This window comes from Oculina patagonica, chromosome 3, assembly GCF_052425735.1.
Source record: "Oculina patagonica isolate OP01 chromosome 3, crgOcupat, whole genome shotgun sequence".
Lineage (NCBI taxonomy): Eukaryota > Metazoa > Cnidaria > Anthozoa > Scleractinia > Oculinidae > Oculina > Oculina patagonica.
The window spans coordinates 14,781,705-14,803,158 of record NC_135760.1 but is presented as its reverse complement, the minus strand read 5'-3'; the positions used below and the strand labels follow the sequence as shown (position 1 = coordinate 14,803,158).

Sequence of the window (21,454 nt, the reverse complement as noted above, 5' to 3'; positions counted from 1 at the left end):
AAAAGACAGTGAAAAGACGTTTGCTTGTGCATGTTCAATGCGACACATGCTGCTTTAGGTATCTGAAAGCCATTAACTGTATATCTACCTCTGTTTTTGGCACTGGAGTGAAAAAATTACATTGGTGGGCTTCAATAAAATATAATGACATTATATCTCAAATGATTACCCACAAACTGTAATTTCTATTTGCTTTATTATTCCTACATTTTTCGTGATTTCTGATTTTACAGTCAATGCCAAAATAATTTTTTATAACAAATCTTCTAAAAAATCACTACATCAACTATACTTGTTCACTAAATGCCATTCTTCAAAAAATTTCTAAGTTGAATAACACAATAAGTTACACGATGTATTTTACAACACACAGTTGTTAAATAGTTTGAATTCGCAATGTTCCATTTCTACCATAACTGACCATACCATGACAATACAACATACTTCAGCACTTTGTCTTAGTTTCACAACACAACACCATCCACAGGTAGCCCAAGCTCCGTTTGGAGCGGTCGGTGTTAATTGGTGTTGCCCTCTGTCTGTGTCTCCCCTCCCTCCGGTCGGGGTGCTCTCCCCTCCTTCCGCGGAGCGACTCCCTCGCACCACTCTAGTCTGTTTCGTTGCATTCGCTCCTCCCCATTTCTCATGTCAGGCCCTCCTCACCATCCCCTTCCAGTTGCATAAATCCAAACTACTTCTTGATAGTCTTCATGTTGCCTTCTGTTTCTCCCACTGTGCGGGTTTCATTGTTTTCATAGTTAATGCATGAATAGTCTTGAGTTCTTCAACCAAACAGTCATTCACCATTCTGTGCTGGGCTAACAGTGGTTTTCCTTCAAATCTGTCAGAAACAATAACTACTGAGAACTTTCCTCCACAGCCATCTGACAGGTCAACCACCTCCTATTTTGATTAGAAAAAAGTTGTGGTGAGTCAAAAGTTAATTAAATTTGATAAATAAATTACGGATGCAAAGTTGTGGTCCCGAAGGTTTCCGTTATATATAGTGGGGACTCGACTGTACATAATATGTTGGTCATCTGACCCGGGGGGGGGGGGACTCCCATATGAGAGTGACGGGGATGCTCGTCGTCTCGCTTAGGGGTATACATTTCGAACTTTGGGTCTCGCTTAGGGTGTTCTGGGGAAAATGCAAGAAAATAACAATATTTTTAGCCATCAGGGTCTCATTTAGGGTTGCACACGATGAAATATACAAATATAAGTTCTTTTTCTCAGAATTTTGGTATCTTTTAGGGGTCTAAAATAGCTTGAGCCACGCCCAGATTGGTCTCTTTTAGGGGTTCTTTTCAAAGTTTCCGACGAGCATCCCCGTCCCTTTAATATGGGAGTCCCCCCCCCTGAGGTCATCTGAATGTCATCTGATGTGACCTACTAGTCATTTGAATGTGAAATTTTGGAATATTCTTACAAACGTATTTATCAAGACCTACAGATCTGAGTAGAAAACTGTGAAACATACAGATATGAATCTTGACTGTCTTCTACTTCGAGCATGTCAATGTGAATGATGCCAGCATGTTCACAGGATAACAACATGCACGCATGCCATATTTTTCAATATCTTAAAAATCCAGATCGGCAAATGACATTTATGTGTGTATATTGTACAAACTTAGGATAACATATATGCTGCTCTTACCAAATGAATGGGGTTGAACTCCTTTTGAAGTTTTTCTTGGAGAAATTCACTGGTAATTCCACTCATGGCGATGGCTTCCTTTTCGATAACCGAAGAGAAGAACCTGGGCTCTAATCAAGTGTGATTTTCATTTTAGCATAAGTGACGTGATTTCTGCTACATGCCTGTCCGCTGGTAACTTGTACTGGGGTCAACTAAATGTTCTGGAACTGGTAATTTTATGAAACTCGCCAGGGAAAGATCGTAGAAATGGGAAAGAAACAGCACCAGAAAGACAAATTGTAAGCTTAATGCCTTGAATAGGTATTTTTACTCTTGTTAGTTTAAAATGTTAAGTAATTTGTGTATCGACCGTCCGTCGTTTCAACAATGAAGTTGAGAGAATATAAAGCTGTCAGAATACAAATATTTACAAATTTGGAAGTAAAAGGTTCTTGTATTATTTCTTTTCACTTTTTCGTGGTTTGCCTTAAAGATATTTGACGAACAAGGAGTGGAGAGATGAATGGGGTGGAAAGAAAGCTGGTAAGTGTACTGTTTATATTTGGCCACAGGTAGCCAAAAGAAGAAATCAGAAAGTATGAACACTGATGAGTATAACTATATCAAATGTGTAGCATGATATCGTCCAAACAAACAGCTACTCTAATATTCTGGGGCCTGGGGTAAAGGCGGTAAGTGGTGAAGGGTATCTCCTCCTACTTTACGACTTCCCTGGTTACACAGCAGACAGAACAAAGTTATGCTTTAAACAGCATCAAGTATTTGACAGGGTCGGCCAGGGTTTTTAGGTATAGGTATTTAGGTATACAGTGGGATTTTAAATACAGCAGGGCTTGAGACTAACGGTAGCCAACTAGCCAAAGGCTACTAAAATTTAGGTTTTGGCTACCAGGTTTAGCATTCCTACTAGCCATTTGGTTAGTGAAAAACTCGGAAAAGTCAACTGTTCTTTATAGAAATCAATATACCTGGCTAGTGAAAAATTACTTTTGGCTAGTAGAATCTGACATGTCACTAGCCAGTAAACCAGTGAGTTAAAAAGTTAGTCTCAAGCCCTGACTCAGGGTCTAAAAATAACTGAGGAGAATGTGCTGCCTTTGTAATTACATCTGCAAATGGTTAAACATTCTACTCTTCTCGGATAAGGACGATAAACCGTAGGCCCCGTCTCTTGCATCTTCAGTGTTATAATCAGCAGGGGACGTTAAAGAACCCACACACTCATCGCAAAGAGTAGGGCATGAAGTTCCTGGTGATGTGGTCTATTCTATTCCATGGGTTGGGTGGTGGGGTGAGATCATATACATGGGCCATAGGCGCCTTATATGCTGATGTCCGGTTTCATCCCATAGATTCGAATTGTGAAGCGCATTGATCACGAGCTTTGTAAATGCGCTATATAAGCACCCATATCATATCATCATCATCATCATCATCATCATTTATTATTCAAGATGTAATGAAAGGTAGCATCCCCCAACATTTTGGTGTTTTCAGATCCACCATGAACCAACAATTCAATGTGGTTATAATACCTGCAATGGTTACATGCCCAAAGTCAGTAGGCCAAGAACGGAATAAGGAAAAAGAAAAACATATTTTAAAGCCATTAATGACTGGACCACACTACCAAGTGCTTTAAAGAAACTGATACCAAAAACTATTTTTAAATACAAACTGAAACAGTTTTTATTAAATCATTTTTAACCTTAGTTAGTAGTATTTTAATTCTTGTTCTAGTTTTTGTGTTTTGCTGCAGCCGCAATGGCTGCAAGCAAAACACATTGAGAGCTGAAGTTTGTGCCGTAAGTGCCGTAAGGTGTAAGTGCCGTAACAGAGGAGAAATCTGAACTACCGATGTCAATCAAATCCATGAACAAACAAAATCGAAACCAATGAACCGTAGCGCTGATCGCATTCGAAGTTACGGGCCAAAGTATTCGAACGCAAACCACGTTGGACACGTTGGAAAACAGAAAACCGATTTAAAAGTATATCGCATTGGGAAAGAAAACAAACTGTGGCGCGACCACTCCAGTTTTATGAGAAAATTATTCTGCAGTTTTCATCATTTACGAAAAGAGCGAAGACTTGGAACCTCGCCGAAGGTCATAAATATTTTCTCCAAAGGACCGGTTAGTGCACAGTTTGTAAACTTTCGCTTTGAAAATAAACTTACCCTCACCTTGTCTACACTGTCTACAGCATACTAGTACTGTATTAACTCTGAACTTCATATTTTAAAATAAAATGTATGAACGTGTAACTTGTCACGCAAAGACAGCTGGAAAGGAATATACCATGCTGGTAGGCTGCACCGCTAATTGTAGCTGTATTCGAGCTATATAAAAGACAGCTAGAAACGAATTAATACTAGTAACATCACAATGGGAAAGAAACTTATTCAGTGGTGCACACCGTCGAAAACAAAGAAATATTAAAGGAAGTTCTCATTCACCAGATTCACTGCATCAGATGCAACATTCGTCAGTTCGTGTTTAAATGCGTGGCGACCAGTTTGTTTACTAGTTATTAAAAAATAATACGGTCTTCATTTAATAAACAGTTCATCCTTAAATTTCAGCTTTTCTACGACTGACAGGTAGGTACTATAGTATAAGCCCCGCTAAAATAGCTGGAAAGGGAAAGTTTTTTGAAAAATGAATTTTTGACTGCCAGACGCGCTGGCGCCACATGTTTATTTTGTGAAGATTAATTAAACGCCGTGAAAAATAGAATTTGATGTCCAGCGAGCCACTGCATCTTCGGCTACGCAGTCCTCAGTGAATCCTCCAACTTCACAAATTTCTAAAACTTTAAGAAAACGAACTTTCGCAGAATCAAAAATTGGTCCTTATCGATCTTCCGATCTTGTTGTGAAGACACTGAAATTCGACGAGTGTTCATGCGTGAAGGGATGACTGACGAATGATAATAATTATTTGTAAACTTTCGCTTTCAAAATGAACTTTGCGTTGGGACTCTGTAAAGTGCGGATACGGACGGCGGATGCGGACGGCGGACGGCGGACGACGGACGGCGGATGGCAAAAAAAAAATTCAAAAAATAAAATAAAAAAATAAAAAATAATTAAAATTCTTTTTTCTCAAAGGGTTCTTCTGATTGGTTCACAGCACGGGCAAGGTTCTCCTATCTCTTCCCACAGGCCACGGTAACGCTTTCGTGAGTTTCATTTCGCGGCGAGACGAACGAACCCATGACAGTTTTGCTCTCCAAAATCGATGTAGTTGCTCACAAACCGATTTTTGAAAGGGAAAATAAGCAGTGGAATTGAAGGCCTTGAAGTTCTCCAAAAGGCGAGTATTCATTCTCCATATTGACAAAGTGAAGTTATACCGTTTTATGACCATGGTTTGTCAATCGTTGTTTGTGTATTCGCACTGATTTCACGCCATTGCGGTTAACTGCAAGTCGGCGCTTTACAGACTCGATTTATCCTTTCAAACGCCTTGCTTCTCTGCTACTTTTCTCCAAACTCGAATACTACTTATCGCCATTCAAGAAAATGAGATGCTTTATTTAAAAACAGTCAAATTAATTCTCGGAATATTGTGCCTTGTGCAGGCGACTGAAGTACATAAGCTTATTTCAGCTTCATTCAAGTTTCCCTTTGCAAACTATTTATCAAAACAAAATACTGTGGAAATCAACATTGACGTTTTTGACTCGTTAAATACAAATCCCAGCCTGCAAATAAATATATATACTACCATTTTCATTTTTGGAGCGACCGTGAAAGGCAAACTTTTTTTTGCGTTTTCTCACGTGTAAAACATTCAAGTGACCCACACGCTAATATAAACTTTATATTTTTTTCTGTGAATTTTTCCGGCAGTGAATCAGTCAATTAAAAAATTGACCCCAACCTCGGCCGTTTTACCGACACCCACGTTGAATGGTTTACTTGTAAAACGCGACAGTTTGTCTAGACAAACTTGAATGTTTTACACGTGAGAAAAGGCAATGGCGTGAAATCAGTGCGAATACACAAACAACGATTGACAAACCACGGTCATAAAACTATAACTTCACTTTGTCAATATGGAGAATGAATACTCGCCTTTTGGAGAACTTCAAGGCCTTCAATTCCACTGCTTATTTTCCCTTTCAAAAATCGGTTTGTGAGCAACTACATCGATTTTGGAGAGCAAAACTGTCATGGGTTCGTTCGTCTCGCCGCGAAATGAAACTCACGAAAGCGTTACCGTGGCCTGTGGGAAGAGATAGGAGAACCTTGCCCGTGCTGTGAACCAATCAGAAGAACCCTTTGAGAAAAAAGAATTTTAATTATTTTTTATTTTTTTATTTTTTTGAATTTTATTTTATTTATTGAATTTTTTTTTTGCCATCCGCCATCCGCCGTCCGCCGTCCGCATCCGCCGTCCGTATCCGCACTTTACAGAGTCCCCTTTGCGTTACGTTCAACGCCGTCTTTCTGTTGTTGTACGCCGGTGCGCGTGCGATTATTTATAATTTCTGAATTTTGCATATTTAACTCAGGGTGACACAACAAGTTTGTTAAGAGTTAGTTGTTCCAGTGTTTAATTTGGGTGAAAGTGGTTAAAGAACCACTGTCTTGTCACTAATAAATATATCACATTGAGTTCTTATAAGGTCAATAGATTCTGTCTTTTTCGTTGTTGTTAAAACGCTACCATTGTGACAATGATTCCAAATACAACTAACCGTAACCAGTGAGATAACGCCACTAAAAGAATCACATTGAGTTCATTGAGATTTTTTTATAATGTTAAGAGTTACTGTTTTTTATCAAAGAGACAATCATGTCAGACATTACGTTAACTTACTAGTAATTAAATTATGTTTGCTGTCTTTGATTTCAACATAACATTGATCAGTAAAATTATCAGGATTGAATTAACACAAAGTGACTACAATATAGTGCAATTATTAACCTGCACACAAGTGACAGACAATAAAAGACGTTGGATTTCAATCTCGACTCACTTGTCTTTCATCAACATGTTCCCTAAGACTTTGCTCTAGCAGCAAAACACATGGACCCATTGGGGCCCTATTTTTAATCTTAGTTAGTGTACTGCATAGGTTTTGTCCTTTTATTGTATTTTAGATTTTAATGTATTTTAAGGTTTAACATTTTACTTTCTCAGAGGACACTCCTGAAAACCACCCCTAGGTGATTGGAGACCTCCTCTTAAAATATTATGTATTATTATTATTATTATTAAACTATTATTGTTAGAGTGATTTCAGTAAACCCGTGAAATAGTTATTAAACTTTTAGATACTATTACACACAAATTCTATTGTTTTCTTTTGTTTCCTTTTGACTATTACGCACAAACTGGTAGATATTGTTTCACGGGTTAAATGAAATCACTCTTACTATTATTATTATTGTTATTATTGTTGTTATAAATATTTCAGTAAATAAATGTAAACAGTTGAAGCTCTCCTTGCAATCACTCTCACGAGCAACCAGCTCTAGCTACTAATTTAAAGCTCTCATAAGCAACTGCAACCACCTTTAGAAATAAACAAATGTTTTTTTCATTGTATTTAATCTTTCATAAGTGACTTTGATTCTGATTTGAATTAGTGAGCACTTAAAAAAAGTATACAATACTTGACCACATTTGCCATAATATACCTAACATTGCGTAATAATGTCCACTGATAAACATTTCGGATTAAAAGTTCAAGATGATTTACGGCTGGAGAAAGAGTGTTACCCCATACTGAGGTAGAAAGCTTTCTTTTGTTTTATAGTGTGGTCACTTATGGGAGATCATTCTTGAAAACGACAAGCTCTACATGTAGTTACGACCACCTTTTTTAAATTTTCTGACGTGGTTACTTACAAGAGCTTTGACTGTAGTATGTAATCTATGTAACCTAAGGCTAGATTACATGTAAGGTCTCAACCTAATATTATTTTTCACTGTTTTAACTTTAAGATGTTCCTGCGAAAGCAAGCTTCAGAAGATTACCATTTTATTGTTGCAGGTTTGTTTTCAAACTTCCAAACTTTTAATTGACATACAACTTTGTTCTTGGAAATGATATACATTGTGAGGTATTTGGACCGTGGTTTTCAAATGTCAAAACCTGATACGCTCAAATTTGCGAAAGTTGTTCCCCCACGTTACTATCATTTTCTGTTTCTTTTCCAGAATAAAAAATTAACTAATTTTGCTTTGATGAAAAGCTTTTAGATTCTGTTCTGGGCAACCCGAGTAGGCTGACTTCACCGTTCTTTCCAAAAACGCGAGAATTTCGTTTAGTATTACATGTACAGCAACTTGAAGTGCTGTTGTGTTCCTGTAGCTGCTGTTCAAGGAAACGAATACATCACACTCACAGGCTTGACATATTAACTCAAGGGTAAATCACTTTAATAATGATATTAGAGGTGAGAAAACACAGAAAAAAAAGTGATGTCGTCTTTGCTTATGGATAGAATCTCAAACAGTAAGTTAACGTTGTGTTTAAAATACAATTTTAAGCCAGATGGCAACGACTTTCCTGTAAATCAAGCTAGGCGGCCCGCCAGACCTTAAATACCTAGGGAGAACACTGTGTAATTCATATTGCATTTCTCTGCCTAAAAAGGAAGTGGCAAGTTTTCAAGTTTTGTAATTTGTCTAATGATTCTTTTTCCAATCCTTAATTTTATTTTTTTGTTTTGTTTTACAGCCTTTCTATGCAGCCATTTGAACATCCACTCTGCACCAAAGATGGTGTCATATTTGATTTGCTGTAAGTTACTCCATCTCTTTGACTTTTTTTCCATGCTGATGAGAAAGAACTGGCAGTGTAAATGACTATTTTTTTACTGTTTTTTTATTAGCAGTTGAGTGTTTATACTTTTCTCCCATTTACAGAAACATTGTTCCTTATCTCAAGAAGTATGGCAAAAATCCAGTCACAGGAGAGGTATGTAAATAAATGAATGAGCAAACAAACAAAAAAACAAAGAATGAAATATATACATAAATACACATAGCAGGAAAATAGTAAATAACACAAAAATGTAATAAATAGTTGTACTCTTTTTGATAGCCTCTGCAGGCCAAAGAGCTTGTAAAGCTGAATTTTCACAAGAATGCTGAGGGTAAGTCAACTAATTGATGTACAGTATGTTAATATAAAATTTTGGGTATACTGATTAAAGAAAGTACTAAAGATTACAGGTCGGCATTATTGTTGCCAATTTATCTCTTTTACAGACCAATTCCACTGCCCTGTAACCTTCAAAGTCTTCAATAATAACTCACACATTGTGGCTGTTAAAACAACTGGAAATGTCTTCGCTTATGATGTAAGTCATGAATTTGTTTAGTTCCTGAGCCGGGTTGTTTGAAAGGCGATTAACGCTAACCCAGGATTAAAAGATGATCGAGGTTTTAATTTCTCTTGTCAAGAAGGGTTTTCCATAGCTAATGTTTTGTGAAGTTTGAGATTGGTCCACGTCAAAACTGGGGGAGAGATAATATAAACAGAAAGCCTCAAAGAAATGTTAAAAAATTGGAACCAAATTTCACGCTAATCCTGGATTAGCTTAATCGTGCTTTGAACAACCGGGCCCTGGCCAGTAATGTATAGTTAATATATAATTTAGTAAATCAAGAAGAAGAACAAAAGAATGATCAAGGATTTTTTATGAGAAGATTGTTATAATATTTAATTAATATTAGACTCCATTTTGTCTCACTGCTGAGTCACTAGGGACTTTAAGATACCTGGACGGCTGACCTTGAGGACGGCTGACCGGAAGTAATTTTTCGCGTGTAGCCTATATTGCGCATCATGCTCGCTCCACGCACATTGCCGTCCAGCTCCGTCCAGCTGTTGTCGAGGACGTGAGAAGTAGAGTTTTGCCGTCCACCAGTGAACGCGAGTGCTTTTTGTATAATTACGTTTAAAAGTCTTATTCTCTTTTAATTCTGTTACTTTGTTAGGTGGTCCTTTATGGTATTCTTAGTTTGGTAGTGATAAAAAGTTAAGAAGTCAAGTTTTATTTGTGGTTGCGAATATATTTGCTGTGCTTTGCATAAACGCTGATGGAGAAGCCACGTGCGTGAAATTATGAACTTTCTTGCTTGTGTTTCTACAAAAATTTCACTTGGAATTTGTACCCTGTGAATGAAAATAGTGCTTTCTGGTCCCAGACTTTGGGCTAGAAGCGCCAAATGTTTTTCTTCGCATGTTTTGGGCTAATGAATTATTGATCCACTAACGAAGCCGTCCTCCGTTCACACACGCCGGCTCTTAACGTTGGAAGTTCCCACCAAGAACGTCGACATCGGCCCAGTGCTCCTCGCGAAATTCTACCGTCCTCAAAGTCAGCCGTCCAGGTATCTTAAAGTCCCTACTATGTAACGCTGTCTCTAAAAAATATTTTCAGTGAAGAGGTTTTTTTTTCTGATTTCAGGCAGTGGAACAGTTAAACTTAAAAGCAAAGAACTTCAAAGATCTCCTCACAGATGAACCATTTACACGAAAAGACATAATAACTATACAGGTATGTGACTTGTTGAATAAATCATGTATCTTATTAGACATTTTAATTAGTGTGTAGTATTGCTGTATATTTTTACGAGTCTTACAACTGTCACTGACGAGTGAACTAGAAATGTACAGCGGTTTTGTTAACTGGTCTTGTGGAGTACAAGTATTGTTAAAGCCGGTCTTGTGGAGTACAAATAATTAATATTGTGAGATATCATGCTTGTAATGTATGTTATTTGTACTCCACGATGACGAAGCAGAGTTGGATAATGAATGAATGATAAAATTAATGATATATAGCGCATTTACAAAGGTCAATGCGCTTCACAATTAGAATTATGGGATGAGACCGGACATCAGCATATCAGGCAACTTGGGCAGCCGCTATCCCTCTATGTGTATGATCTCTCCCCACCACCCAACCCAGAGAAACATGTGGATAGAACAGACCACAACACCAGGAACTTTGTGCCCTACTCTTTACAATTAGTGTGTGGGTTTTTTAACGTCCCCTGCTGACCATATACACTGAAGATGCAGAAGAGGGGGGCTACGTCCTTATCGAGAAGACTAGAATGTCTAACCATTTGCAGGTGTTGTTACAAAGGCAGCACGTAAGTGTCAGTTTAAAGTAATAAATACAAGTCATAATGATTTAAATGAAATACTTATTGGTTAACTTTTAACTTGTTATAAATTAATAAGTACAATTTTGTTGGGTTGTTAACTTTATAGATGTTGGTCTGACAAGAGTTTTACATGCTTTGTTTGATTTTTTTTTTTTTTTAATTTTGATGTGTCTCCTAACAGGATCCAACAAGCCTTGACAAGTTCAACCTGGCTAATTTCCATCATCTGAAGAACAACTTAAAAGTAGTTAATGAAGGTCAGTGTGCAATGCAAAATAACATAAATATATAGTTAATGTAATAATGTAAAACTTGTGTCCGATGGCCCTCCAGCCTGTGTCACTTACCGATTACTATAACTGTACTTTTTCTTTAGAGGAAGAGAAAGCGAAGAAAGATCCAAAGTACTATTTGAACCGAGCCAATAAGGACACACTTGGCATTCTAAGTGAGCTGGAAAAAACTTACAAAGAACCTGTAAGTTTCTCTTATGTTGTTAATCGTTGTGCCTTTTGCATCTGTTTGTAGTTCTAGATTGATTTTTTTATTGGCTTGTGATCATAATATTAAAGACTGAAATATGTTGATGTAATTGTTTTGAAGGAGAAGAAAAATGCAGAGAAAACTGAGTCACTCACAGAGAGGAATGCTGTAAGTTTCCTGCACAATGTCCATTGTAGGTTACTCCTGTTTTGCAGTTTTGCCACGTACGCTTTAATTTACAACTTAAAGTGCCTTTGAAGGTTTTTTTTACATAATTACAAAGTTCACTGTTTGAAATGCACAACTCCAAAGTTTTAGAACTCTATGTTAAATATTGGCGATTTTATAAGGGTTGAAAGTTGCACTTTTTTGCCCTCAAAAGTGGCATTTGAATTGTGCGGCCAAAATACCATGTGACATCAAGATGTGGTGTCACAGTGTATGCAAAGGTTCGAGCAAAATATGGCCAACATAGGAATGGTGAGTGTGAAGGGGAACGATTTTGCGTTGCTGGTGCACCAATTAACTGACCTAGCCTAAACATATTATCATAAAGTATTGCAAACAATGCACCAATTTTAATCTGAGCTGGTTTTTATGTTGTTAAAATTAATTACATAATTTTTGTTGTCCATTTGCGTAGGCTCATTATTCCACTGGTGCTGTAGCTAGTTCATTTACATCAACGGCTCAAGTACCTGTCACTCAACAGGAAGCAGGTAAATGTACATCATTCATTAAAGTGCACCTAACCCCCGAAACAATACTTTCAAAATTGTTCGTTTTTAAGTTATGAAGGTTTATTTTTCCAATATGTTAATGAGTATGACGTCTACCCAGGCTTTTAAGCATACTTGTTTTGCTTATATCATTGTTTACTCGCCATTACCAGACACTAAATTTACAATAAAAATTGTGGAAATTGCGAGTATTATAATAATACTTTTTAAATACTGCTTGTGTGAACCAGTCAAAATCTGTATATTGAATGAAGACTGGGTAGACGTCATACTCATTAACATATTGGAAAAATAAACCTTCAAAAATAAACCTTAAAAATAAACCTTAAAAACGCAACATTGAGATGAAGAAATATTTAACCATTCAACTCTCTAACTCATGTACAATCAATTTTGAAAGTATTGTTTCGGGGGTTAGGTGCACTTTAACTCATCAGACTGTTATCAGATGGTCTGTTATTCTACTCAGCAATCTGATTGGCAATTTAATCAGTCACCTGCTCATTATTTCTCTCAGTTTATTCATAACCAATTGATTTGCCTTTTTTATACTCAACAACTTGAGTAACAGACTGACATTTAAAAAATGCATTATCCACTTGTTTTTTGATTTATTTTTAAATATTCTATCATTCATTCCTATGCCTTCATTCATTTGTACATTTGTCTGTCAATCTGTCAGTCCTTGAGTGCATCTATAGGTCAGTCGTTCCATCAGTCTGTCTGTCCATCCATTGATTAGCTGGTTGATTTTACATTTGTGCAGCCATCCAGGGCTGTCAGTAAGGGCGGGGGGCTGGGGATTTCCCCCGGCTACAACGACTTTGAGCCCTGGCTACTTTGATACAAAACCAAAACATTAGAAAGCGAAAAATACATCAATTATAAGAATTGTCACGAGTTATTTTCACTCATTCCCAGTCTTCCTCGTCGAGTTATTTTCACTCATTCCCAGACTTCCCTAGTCACAAGTCAGGCCGTTTCAAATCCCGAAATAAACGATAACTTTCAAAAACTTGTCAGAGTCTTGTCGAATTCTGTAGAGAAAGAGAAAGTAGTAGGTTACAGTGGTGAAAAAAATTGCAAAAACCAATACAGATTGGGAACAATTTTGTTGTTTCCTAAACCCCACTCCCCCCTCAACAGCCAACACTAGAAGAATCTTTTTCCCCGGCTACATTTTTCATTTCCCCACCTACTTGAAAAATTAGTGACAGCCCTGGCCATCTAACTCATGCATTTAGTAGCTTATGACTTGATTACAGTGTTATAGCTTAAGCTTTTGTTTTATCAATCAATATTATTGATTTTTGTTTCAGCTATTGTTGATCAGGATACAGTAAGATACAGAGAAGTTAAAAAGAAAGGTATACAGCTACTGTATTCTAAAAATAAAACTATAATGTATTTTGCTCTTTATTCTGAATAAATTTGATCCATATTATGATATGATAAGAAACAAATTAAACATACTGCCTTATGACTTCTAATACTCACTATTATTTGTATTTTCTATTTAAGGTTATGTGAGACTGCAAACAAGTCATGGTGACTTAAACTTGGAACTCCATTGTGAAATGGTGAGCAAATCCAAATAATTACATATTTTGGAGACTTTTTACACGATAGGGTTACAATAACTTTAGAGGTTTCTACACAGGCGAAATTATGGAAGTCTTTAATAATAAAATCAATGTTTCAATTCAAACCACAATGTTTTATAAGTTAAGTTTTTATATTTGTAAAGATTAAGTAAAACATGGCGAATGGTGAAATTTTGTTGACGTTGGTGTAAGGGGGGGGGCCCCCCTTTTTTTATTTTTCAAATTTTTCAAAAAGGGGCCGGCTGTTTGTTCTGGCTCAGAGATTCTAATAATGATAAACTTTAGGCAAAAGCTTAAAATAAATTTACAAAAATTGAAGATCTGCCAGCATTTTCATTTTTCATTTTTCAGGTAACAAAAACTTGTGAGAATTTTATAAAGCTCTGTAGCACTGGCTATTACGACAACACAAGTAAGTGAATTATAAAATACTGTATATCTCATTTGTTGTTTCTGAATTGTTTTTGGTAACATTACTTAGCCTAGTGTGGCATGTAACTAATATAAATTTTGATTTGCTTGTTAGTTTTTCACAGATCAATCAGAAATTTTATGGTGAGTATTAAGACTGCTACACAACTTAACTTATAAAATGTGAAGCATGGTTGAAGTAAAAGTAGAAGTTGGGTCTGTGAGAGAAGAACATTCATAGCTAAAAGAAGCAAATAAAGCAATTCATCAGCATACTTGTGAATCAGAATCTTTTGGGTATGTGGGATGTAAATTTGTTGAATGAATGAGTCACGTTTTCTCAATTTTTTTATTCCATTTAAACTCACTACTTAGCTAGGGAAATATTTATATTCTTAATTACTTGGTGTATTTTTGTTTCAGATTCAAGGAGGGGATCCTACTGGTACTGGGCAAGGTAAATGTCTAATGCAGGTTTTTCTATTTTCCTAATGTGTAGTAAAAGTAAATTTCTTTGTTGTTTCAATTTAGCTGATATAATGCTATTTTAACCAGAATAAACAAATTTTAAGGTTGTCAGTAAATTTGCGAAAATGATACATGAAGAAATTATTGTTGTTATATAACCCCTAAATTGGTCATAGTTTTCGTCCTTGGAAAGGTTGGAGTTAGGGGCAAGCATGACAGATCAATAGCTGGAATATCGCTTTTCCTACCCCTAAAAGGATTTTAAATTCTGCCTCCCCCCTCAGGAGTAGGGAAGAAAATGCCCATTGGTTCTGACCATCAAAGCGAGAAGGAAAAACGACAAAGATGAATTGATCAAACGGGAGTAGAGGTATATAGCAAGAGAATGTTACGTGATAAAGAATCTCATGTAGTATAACATGTTTTTTTCTTGTATTTTTTTGCAGGAGGTGAATCTGCCTGGGGCGAGCCATTTAAGGACCAGTTTAAACCGAATCTTATCCATCAAGGTAGGAAGGATAAGAACATTTTTTTTTGATAAATAGCATCTCCACCCTACACCAAAGCCTTTATTTTACTTAACAAAACATTTCTCTTCAAATGATGCATTTCTCTGCTTCATAGCTATTAATTTTGACTAACATGAATTTATTGTCGGTTTGTCCTCCCACACTTCGACGTTTTGATACTCATTTGTCTTTGTTTTCAGGTAGAGGAATTCTAAGTATGGCAAATTCAGGAGCAAATACAAATAAATCGCAATTGTGAGTATTGTGTTCTTCGATCAAAGAAAAAAGATTGAGACTGAAATTTTCAATGGGATATGGCATGGCTAAACCTCAGCTAGAGATGAGTTAGTGCCCGCCTATTGGAGTTGTTGGTACAAACCAAATACAAACGAACGTAACACTAATTTTTTCAGTGAGCTTTTCCAAAATAAGATTTTTTATGGTCACAAGGGTGTCCAGTGGTGTCCGCCTACGGATGATTTGACTGTGCATGGAAACGGGTCTACTTCGTCTTGTGTTTTATCGAGGTGGGCTGTAGGGTATGCAGGATCAGGTCTGCCCTACTTCCTAACCCCCACTCCTCCCTCCCCACTTTATATTTAAGTGATTTCCCACCATTCATGTCGCCTTTTTTTTACCTTGTAGCTTTATAACGTATCGTTCTTGTCGCCATTTGGATGAAAAGCATTCGGTATTTGGCAGGTAACAATCTGTAGGATTTTATAACTGTATTCGAGTTTCATTATCCAGTAAGACTGTAAGTAAAGCTTGGTAAAATGTTACTTCCTTATGTATTATGCACGTATCAATGCGGGCATAGGCCGGGCATTTAAGCTTAGCTGAGACTTTCTGATCAAATGCACAACCCCAGGGCATGTGTGGATGTTCAAAAGAGTCACTTAACTTCAATAAAATGTTGTAAGAAAGGCCATTAAAACGGTCAAAAGTCCCCACCACGGGCAAACAATTGCTGTCAAATCCCCCGCCTATTCCCGGCCTCCCCCCCCCCCCCCCAGCGGCTTAAATGTATCTATTGAGTAATTTTCCAACTACAGTGGAACCTCGATTTAACGAACCTCTATATAACGAAGCCTCGGTATAACGAACGATTTTCTACAGCCCGGCCAAACTTACAGTAAAATGTATGGAACAGAACCTCGATATAACGAAATACTCGTTATAACGAACACAATCCGGAAGCCCAAACATAAAATGTACCCCGATATAACGAATTTTAGTTACCACGCGACAAAAGATGGATGTAGAAGCGACCAATAAGGATGAAAATACTTTAATCCTAACAGAAAAACAACTTCAAAGATGTTTGTCCATACCTATGTGGATATTATACATTAAAGCACAAAGGTTATTTTTGACAGTCGTTCAGATCATTAAATGCTGGGTAGTGCAGCGTCACAGCGTGAAAAACAATTATTAACTATACCTCGATATAACGAACATCTTGGTTGTTTTTCTGCAAATTCGTTATATCGAGGTTTTCGATATAACGAACCCTCGATATAACGAACAAATTTCGCCAGTCCCTTTGCACTTCGCTAAATCGAGGTTTCACTGTACTGTAATACTAATCAATCACTATTTCCCTCCCTCCACATCTTCTGACAAATGTTACGAGTATTATTGAATAAATTTGTTGAATTTCCACTTGACAATGTTACCATGAAGGTGTCGAAACGTTAGCTATTAATTTTGAACACTACGTCATTACTCGTTTTATTTTGCATGAAACTATTTGACACACAACTAGAATACATTATCTTATGTACTTTTTGTTCCTTACTTGACAACGATACCATGACGGTGTCGAAACGTTAGCTATTTAATTTCCAGTACTAAGTTATTTAGGTAAATATAAAAGAAGAAGCGTAACCCTTTTATAAGGGCTAAGCAAAAAAGTAATCAGAATTCGTTTCATATATAGCTTAAAAGACATATTCAAGACCGTTGGTGTTATAAACGTTTACAGTGTTCACTAAAGTTGTTGAGGTTTTAGAGCGGTTTTCACTTGAGTGTCGAAAGTAAATTGCGTTTGCTTTGATTTTGCATTACTACGCTCAGTGATTGGCTTAAAAATCTCGCGCCACTTTCTCAGCCAATCAGGAGTAAAACCAAAACCAATCGTGACTCGCTCGCGCACGTTTTTCCGCGCTTCGTGCCAGCTACATGTATTTGCTTCGAGTTTTGATTGGTTCACTGGATTGTCTGGGTCCTTTGTGATTGGCCAGAGTAATTACTTTGGTTTTGGTTTTACGATACTCAATTGAAAACTGCTCTATCATTGTCATTTGTTTCGTCAGGTTAGTTGGTGGACATGAAACACTTAACGCTATGGAGAGAGTCGAAACTGACGAAAAAGATCGACCAAAGGTTAGTTTTTATAAACTGTCACACCAGGTTCACTTTGTAAGGCGTAATTCAAGGTACACATCCATTTGAGTTAAACATGGGTAAAACTGTGAGGCAAATCAGGGTAATTTAGCTTTACATTTACAGCAAGGCGCCCAAAAGTGTGACCACTTTTAATTTATTCACATTCTTTCGTGCAGATTTAATCCAATCAAAAGCCGTGGATAGCTTGCAGTTGACTTCTGATTGGATTAAATCTGCACGAAAGAATGTGAATAAATTAAAAGTGGTCACACTTTTGGGCGCCTTGCTGTAAGAGACTCGTGTTCGACACAGAATTCTCTTATAACTTGCAGAAACCCCTTCTCCCTCCCTGGCATCGAATGTCCTGAATTTTATGATGAATCATCTATTTGATGTATACTACCTTTTACCTATTACCTTATAGGAATTTTCATGTGCTTTTTTTTGGATTGAGTTAATTTTCATGTTTTTTTGGATTGAGTTAATTTTCATGTGTTTTTTTTTTTGGATTGAGTTAATTTTCATGTTTTTTTTTGGATTGAGTTAATTATTGCATCAACAAGCAGAGCTTATATTTCCTTAAGTTATTAACTCTCTCTTTTTAGGAAACGATAAAGTTGATCAAGGCTGTGGTGTTTGTGAATCCTTTTGAAGAAGTCGACGCTGTTGTAAGTTGACTTTAACCAATCCTAAGGGTGATCGACTTGTAATTTTTCCAAAATGTTATGCAAAGAGTTAACATCCCCTTCTGTCTCTCTTTCCACTTCATTTCTGTTTGTTAAGTTGCTTTCCGGTACATGTACAGTAAGGTTTTCTGTTTTTTAGCAAGGCTACTTTAATGTTTATTTTATAATCAACTGGATTGAGTTAATTATTGTCTTAACAATTGTGTTTTCAGCTTAAAGAAGAACGCGAGAAAAGGGAAGAAGAAGAAAAGCGACAGGTAATGCACTAAATCATCTTCGTTCGTGTTACTAGTCTTCGGTTGTCTTCGTAAGAACACGTTAAGTGTACGATTTTATTTGTCCAATCAGAAAACAGCACGAGTACTCACGAGCCCTCCGAATGTTGGTACGTCATCATGGCACGCTATGCTGCTTAACAACATATCTGACCAACACCGCGGGCTCAGTCAATTCTCAGACGTTTTCGGAGGTTACAGTTCACCTGAAGTGTTCTTTTCCTTGTGTTTAGGAGGAAGCCGCCCGGAAGAAAAAAGCAGCTGCTACACCAGTAGAAGCACCAAAGGTTTATCGCTCAGGAGTTGGGAAATACATCCCACAGAAACCAGCCTCAAGGTATCACGGAACGTTTCTCCAAACTATGCCATTCCTAATATTTAATAAATGATCAGCATCTTACTTCCTCTTTCAAAAGCAATATACATTGTCAAGCGACAGCCTTCGTACACTACTAAATTCTCATTCTTTTTTTTTTTTTTTTTTGCAAATATTGGGGGTAAAGGGGATAAAATAGGGGGGGGTTTTTTTTTCCCCCCCCATGGCTCCCCTAAAGTGCTCACGAGACCAGCGCAGTTGTAAGCTCTAAGAGCTCTTGTTTTGAAATGCGCGAATCACTTTTTTTTGCTTCGGTTATTTTTGTTTTGACCAAGATTGTTTTTTTTTTTTTGAGTATGTCATTCAGTTTTTGACAAGTTTTTCTTTCCAATCAGTTTTCTTGTTTATTGTTTCCCAGGGATGCTGATACCGCTGACCTCACACCGCAGCCAACCAAAAAGAAAATCAAGACTTCTGGTGGATTTAAAGATTTCAGCTCATGGTGACATACGAAAGGGGCTTAGAATGACAGGGACTTTCCGACGATTGATGAAGCGAGACATCTTTTTAATTTAATTTTCCCTTCGAGCTCATCTGGAAAATTGTTGATAACAACTGGCTCAGCCTAATTTGTGGGTGGGATTTAAAGGCGGAGTTACGGAGAAGAGACTCACGAAGATAGGACCCATTATTAAGATCAAACTTACAGCAATAAGGCCTGAACGTTGGAGAAGTTTTCAATATCGCCGCAGTCCGGGAATATAAAGCGGGATTGCAAATCACATCCGGTCACAGTTTGAAGAAAATCGGCGAAACAAAGAGAGAAGAACCTGGCTACAGGAACAGAGTGTGACTAACAATTAAAATTCGTGCGCTCTTGAAAATTCACACCGTAACATATAGTACATTTAACCCTTGTGTCTGCTACAGAGGCCGAAAGCACAGCGCCAAGATTTGAAACGCTGTTTCTGGCAAATCTTGTATCCAAGTTCATAATGTCCATTCATAAGTTCGGACATGCACTAAAAAATTGTTTAAAACTGCCGGGAGGTGTAACTGCGCGAGTCTGAAAAAATATTTGTATTGTACATATTATCAACGTGAAAACAATTTTTAACTGTAATATTTTTTAAAATTCTTCAATGCGTGCCTAGTTGGTATTACAAATCGAAAAAACCCCAAACAACAAATTGTAACTAAGTTTTGTTTGAAAACAAACTTTTGTGTATCAGTTCCACTTTATTTTCTTCTTTTTTTTTAACTATTTATGGTAATATTCGTGAAAATAATTGTTCAAAAGTGTGTCCCATAAATCCCCTTGACTTTTTATAGACAGTTGTTCATTGCATGCTTTAGACAGACGCACTAAGCGCACGCATTTTATCCTGTAGTCAAAAGTCCTTCCTAACATGCGCCGCGGTTGAACCCGCGACGAACGCGATTTACTCGCGGGCTTCGGGAGAATGGAGAAGATGAAGCGAATCACACGAACAGCTTTTTTGGGCGCATCACAATAGGTTGTACACACAAAGCTCTAATGCAAATGCTATCTGTAAATTACATTTTTTTTTTTTTTAAAAAAAGAAATAAAAAAGAATTTATTTTCTTTATAAAAAAGAAATAAAAAACGCAACTTTAACGTAGTGGTTTATTCTGTGCAGCGCTTGCTCAAGAAAAACAAACAAATTTTGCCTCTACATATTTCGTGACCAAGCGGCGAACATCAAATGTCACGTTCACAAGGGCCACAATATGCAAATTTAGTGTAATGTGAATTAATGTCATGACTTGTGTTGAAATTGTTTCTATACAATAATCGACATGAAATGTCATGCTTTATATTGTAATTTATCACTACGCTTAAGATGGACAGTAACAACAAAACTGTATAGAGGAAAATGTACTTAAAAGACAATGGGCTAGAAAACGTTTTTACACGAAAAACGAAATAACGGAAAATAAACTGAGTTTATAAATAACTCAGCAAATACAGCGACGATCGAACCTGTAACTGATATAATGTCCTTTAAATATTAGAATATATTGTAAAAAATATGATTTGAGAATGCAATTCAATGTTTTGTTCGATCGTCTACCAAAATAAAACTGTGGTTAGTGTTGCGTGCAAAAAGCTATTTTCTTTAGTGGGCACGCTTCTCGAATCACGCCGAAAATCACGCAACGGTAACAACACGAATGACACGAACTCAAACACGAATAATGTCCGCAGCTCTTTTTGTACGAAGAAATTTCTTATTTTATTTTTTTCCTGCTTATTCTTGATAATAAGAAAAGTAAGCGTATTCGTAGAATGTTAAATGCATATACTATAAATTCAGATGAAAGTTTCAGCGATTGCGTGGCTTGGAAGAGTAAGTTTCGTGAGAAACCTGTCATTTCAACCAGCTCTAAAAGAGTTTTCTTTTTTATGCAAATATAATCAGTTTACTTTAAGTACTTGGTACCGCGCAAGAATAAGAATTCTTGATCGCCACGCCAACTAGTCAACCTTGTCCGTCTCCTGCGATTCAACTTCACTGAGAAGCAAGGAAATGGCACAAAAATTGACGGTATAATATGCACATTTAACTTGTTACTTTCTATTAGTTTAACACCAGAAAATAAGTATTGATGTAAGTGAAATAATTCGTTAGTTCGCTAAACGAATTCACATTTTACTACAATTGTTTATATTCCGGTTTAGTTTCGTTTCTAGTGGTACAGTCGGCACTGGAGTTAATTTTTTAAAAACCCAGTGACTC

At 36.8% G+C, this 21,454-nt stretch overlaps 2 protein-coding genes across 3 annotated transcripts; one reads left to right on the top strand and one right to left on the bottom strand.

Annotated features, from left to right (window-relative positions):
- Window positions 1-174: 174 nt before the first annotated feature.
- On the bottom strand, window positions 175-1,786 carry LOC144646842 (uncharacterized). Its single transcript, XM_078506537.1, has 3 exons — window positions 1,664-1,786; window positions 669-903; window positions 175-483 (listed from the first exon to the last, which is right to left on the bottom strand). The coding sequence occupies exons 1-2, from the start codon at window positions 1,727-1,729 to the stop codon at window positions 709-711; spliced, it is 261 nt and encodes an 86-aa protein (XP_078362663.1). The 5' UTR covers window positions 1,730-1,786; the 3' UTR covers window positions 175-483; window positions 669-708.
- On the top strand, window positions 911-20,817 carry LOC144646841 (RING-type E3 ubiquitin-protein ligase PPIL2-like). 2 transcript variants are annotated; one of them, XM_078506536.1, is made up of 26 exons: window positions 911-928; window positions 1,800-1,944; window positions 2,139-2,188; window positions 7,627-7,675; window positions 8,366-8,428; window positions 8,554-8,605; window positions 8,732-8,783; window positions 8,899-8,990; window positions 10,104-10,193; window positions 10,991-11,066; window positions 11,186-11,286; window positions 11,413-11,460; window positions 11,936-12,011; window positions 13,352-13,399; window positions 13,554-13,612; window positions 13,988-14,048; window positions 14,163-14,191; window positions 14,471-14,504; window positions 14,962-15,024; window positions 15,225-15,279; window positions 15,670-15,726; window positions 17,343-17,412; window positions 18,021-18,083; window positions 18,314-18,358; window positions 18,610-18,713; window positions 19,111-20,817. In XM_078506536.1, the coding sequence occupies exons 2-26, from the start codon at window positions 1,913-1,915 to the stop codon at window positions 19,196-19,198; spliced, it is 1,557 nt and encodes a 518-aa protein (XP_078362662.1). In that variant the 5' UTR covers window positions 911-928; window positions 1,800-1,912; the 3' UTR covers window positions 19,199-20,817. The 2 variants fall into 2 exon arrangements, with proteins under 2 accessions (XP_078362662.1, XP_078362661.1); XM_078506535.1 differs by lacking the exon at window positions 911-928 and having other exon boundaries at window positions 1,685-1,944.
- The last annotated feature ends 637 nt before the right edge of the window (window positions 20,818-21,454 follow it).

Bases quoted from the DNA above. Each gene is read 5' to 3' on its own strand.
- LOC144646842 (XM_078506537.1), bottom strand. From the start codon at position 1,729: ATGAGTGGAATTACCAGTGAATTTCTCCAAGAAAAACTTCAAAAGGAG. The intron at 904-1,663 runs GTAAGAGCAGCA...TAATCAAAATAG, and splicing joins AGTTCAACCCCATTCATTTG to GAGGTGGTTGACCTGTCAGA.
- LOC144646841 (XM_078506536.1), top strand. From the start codon at position 1,913: ATGGGAAAGAAACAGCACCAGAAAGACAAATT. The intron at 8,429-8,553 runs GTAAGTTACTCC...TCCCATTTACAG, and splicing joins GGTGTCATATTTGATTTGCT to AAACATTGTTCCTTATCTCA. The intron at 10,194-10,990 runs GTATGTGACTTG...GTCTCCTAACAG, and splicing joins AAGACATAATAACTATACAG to GATCCAACAAGCCTTGACAA.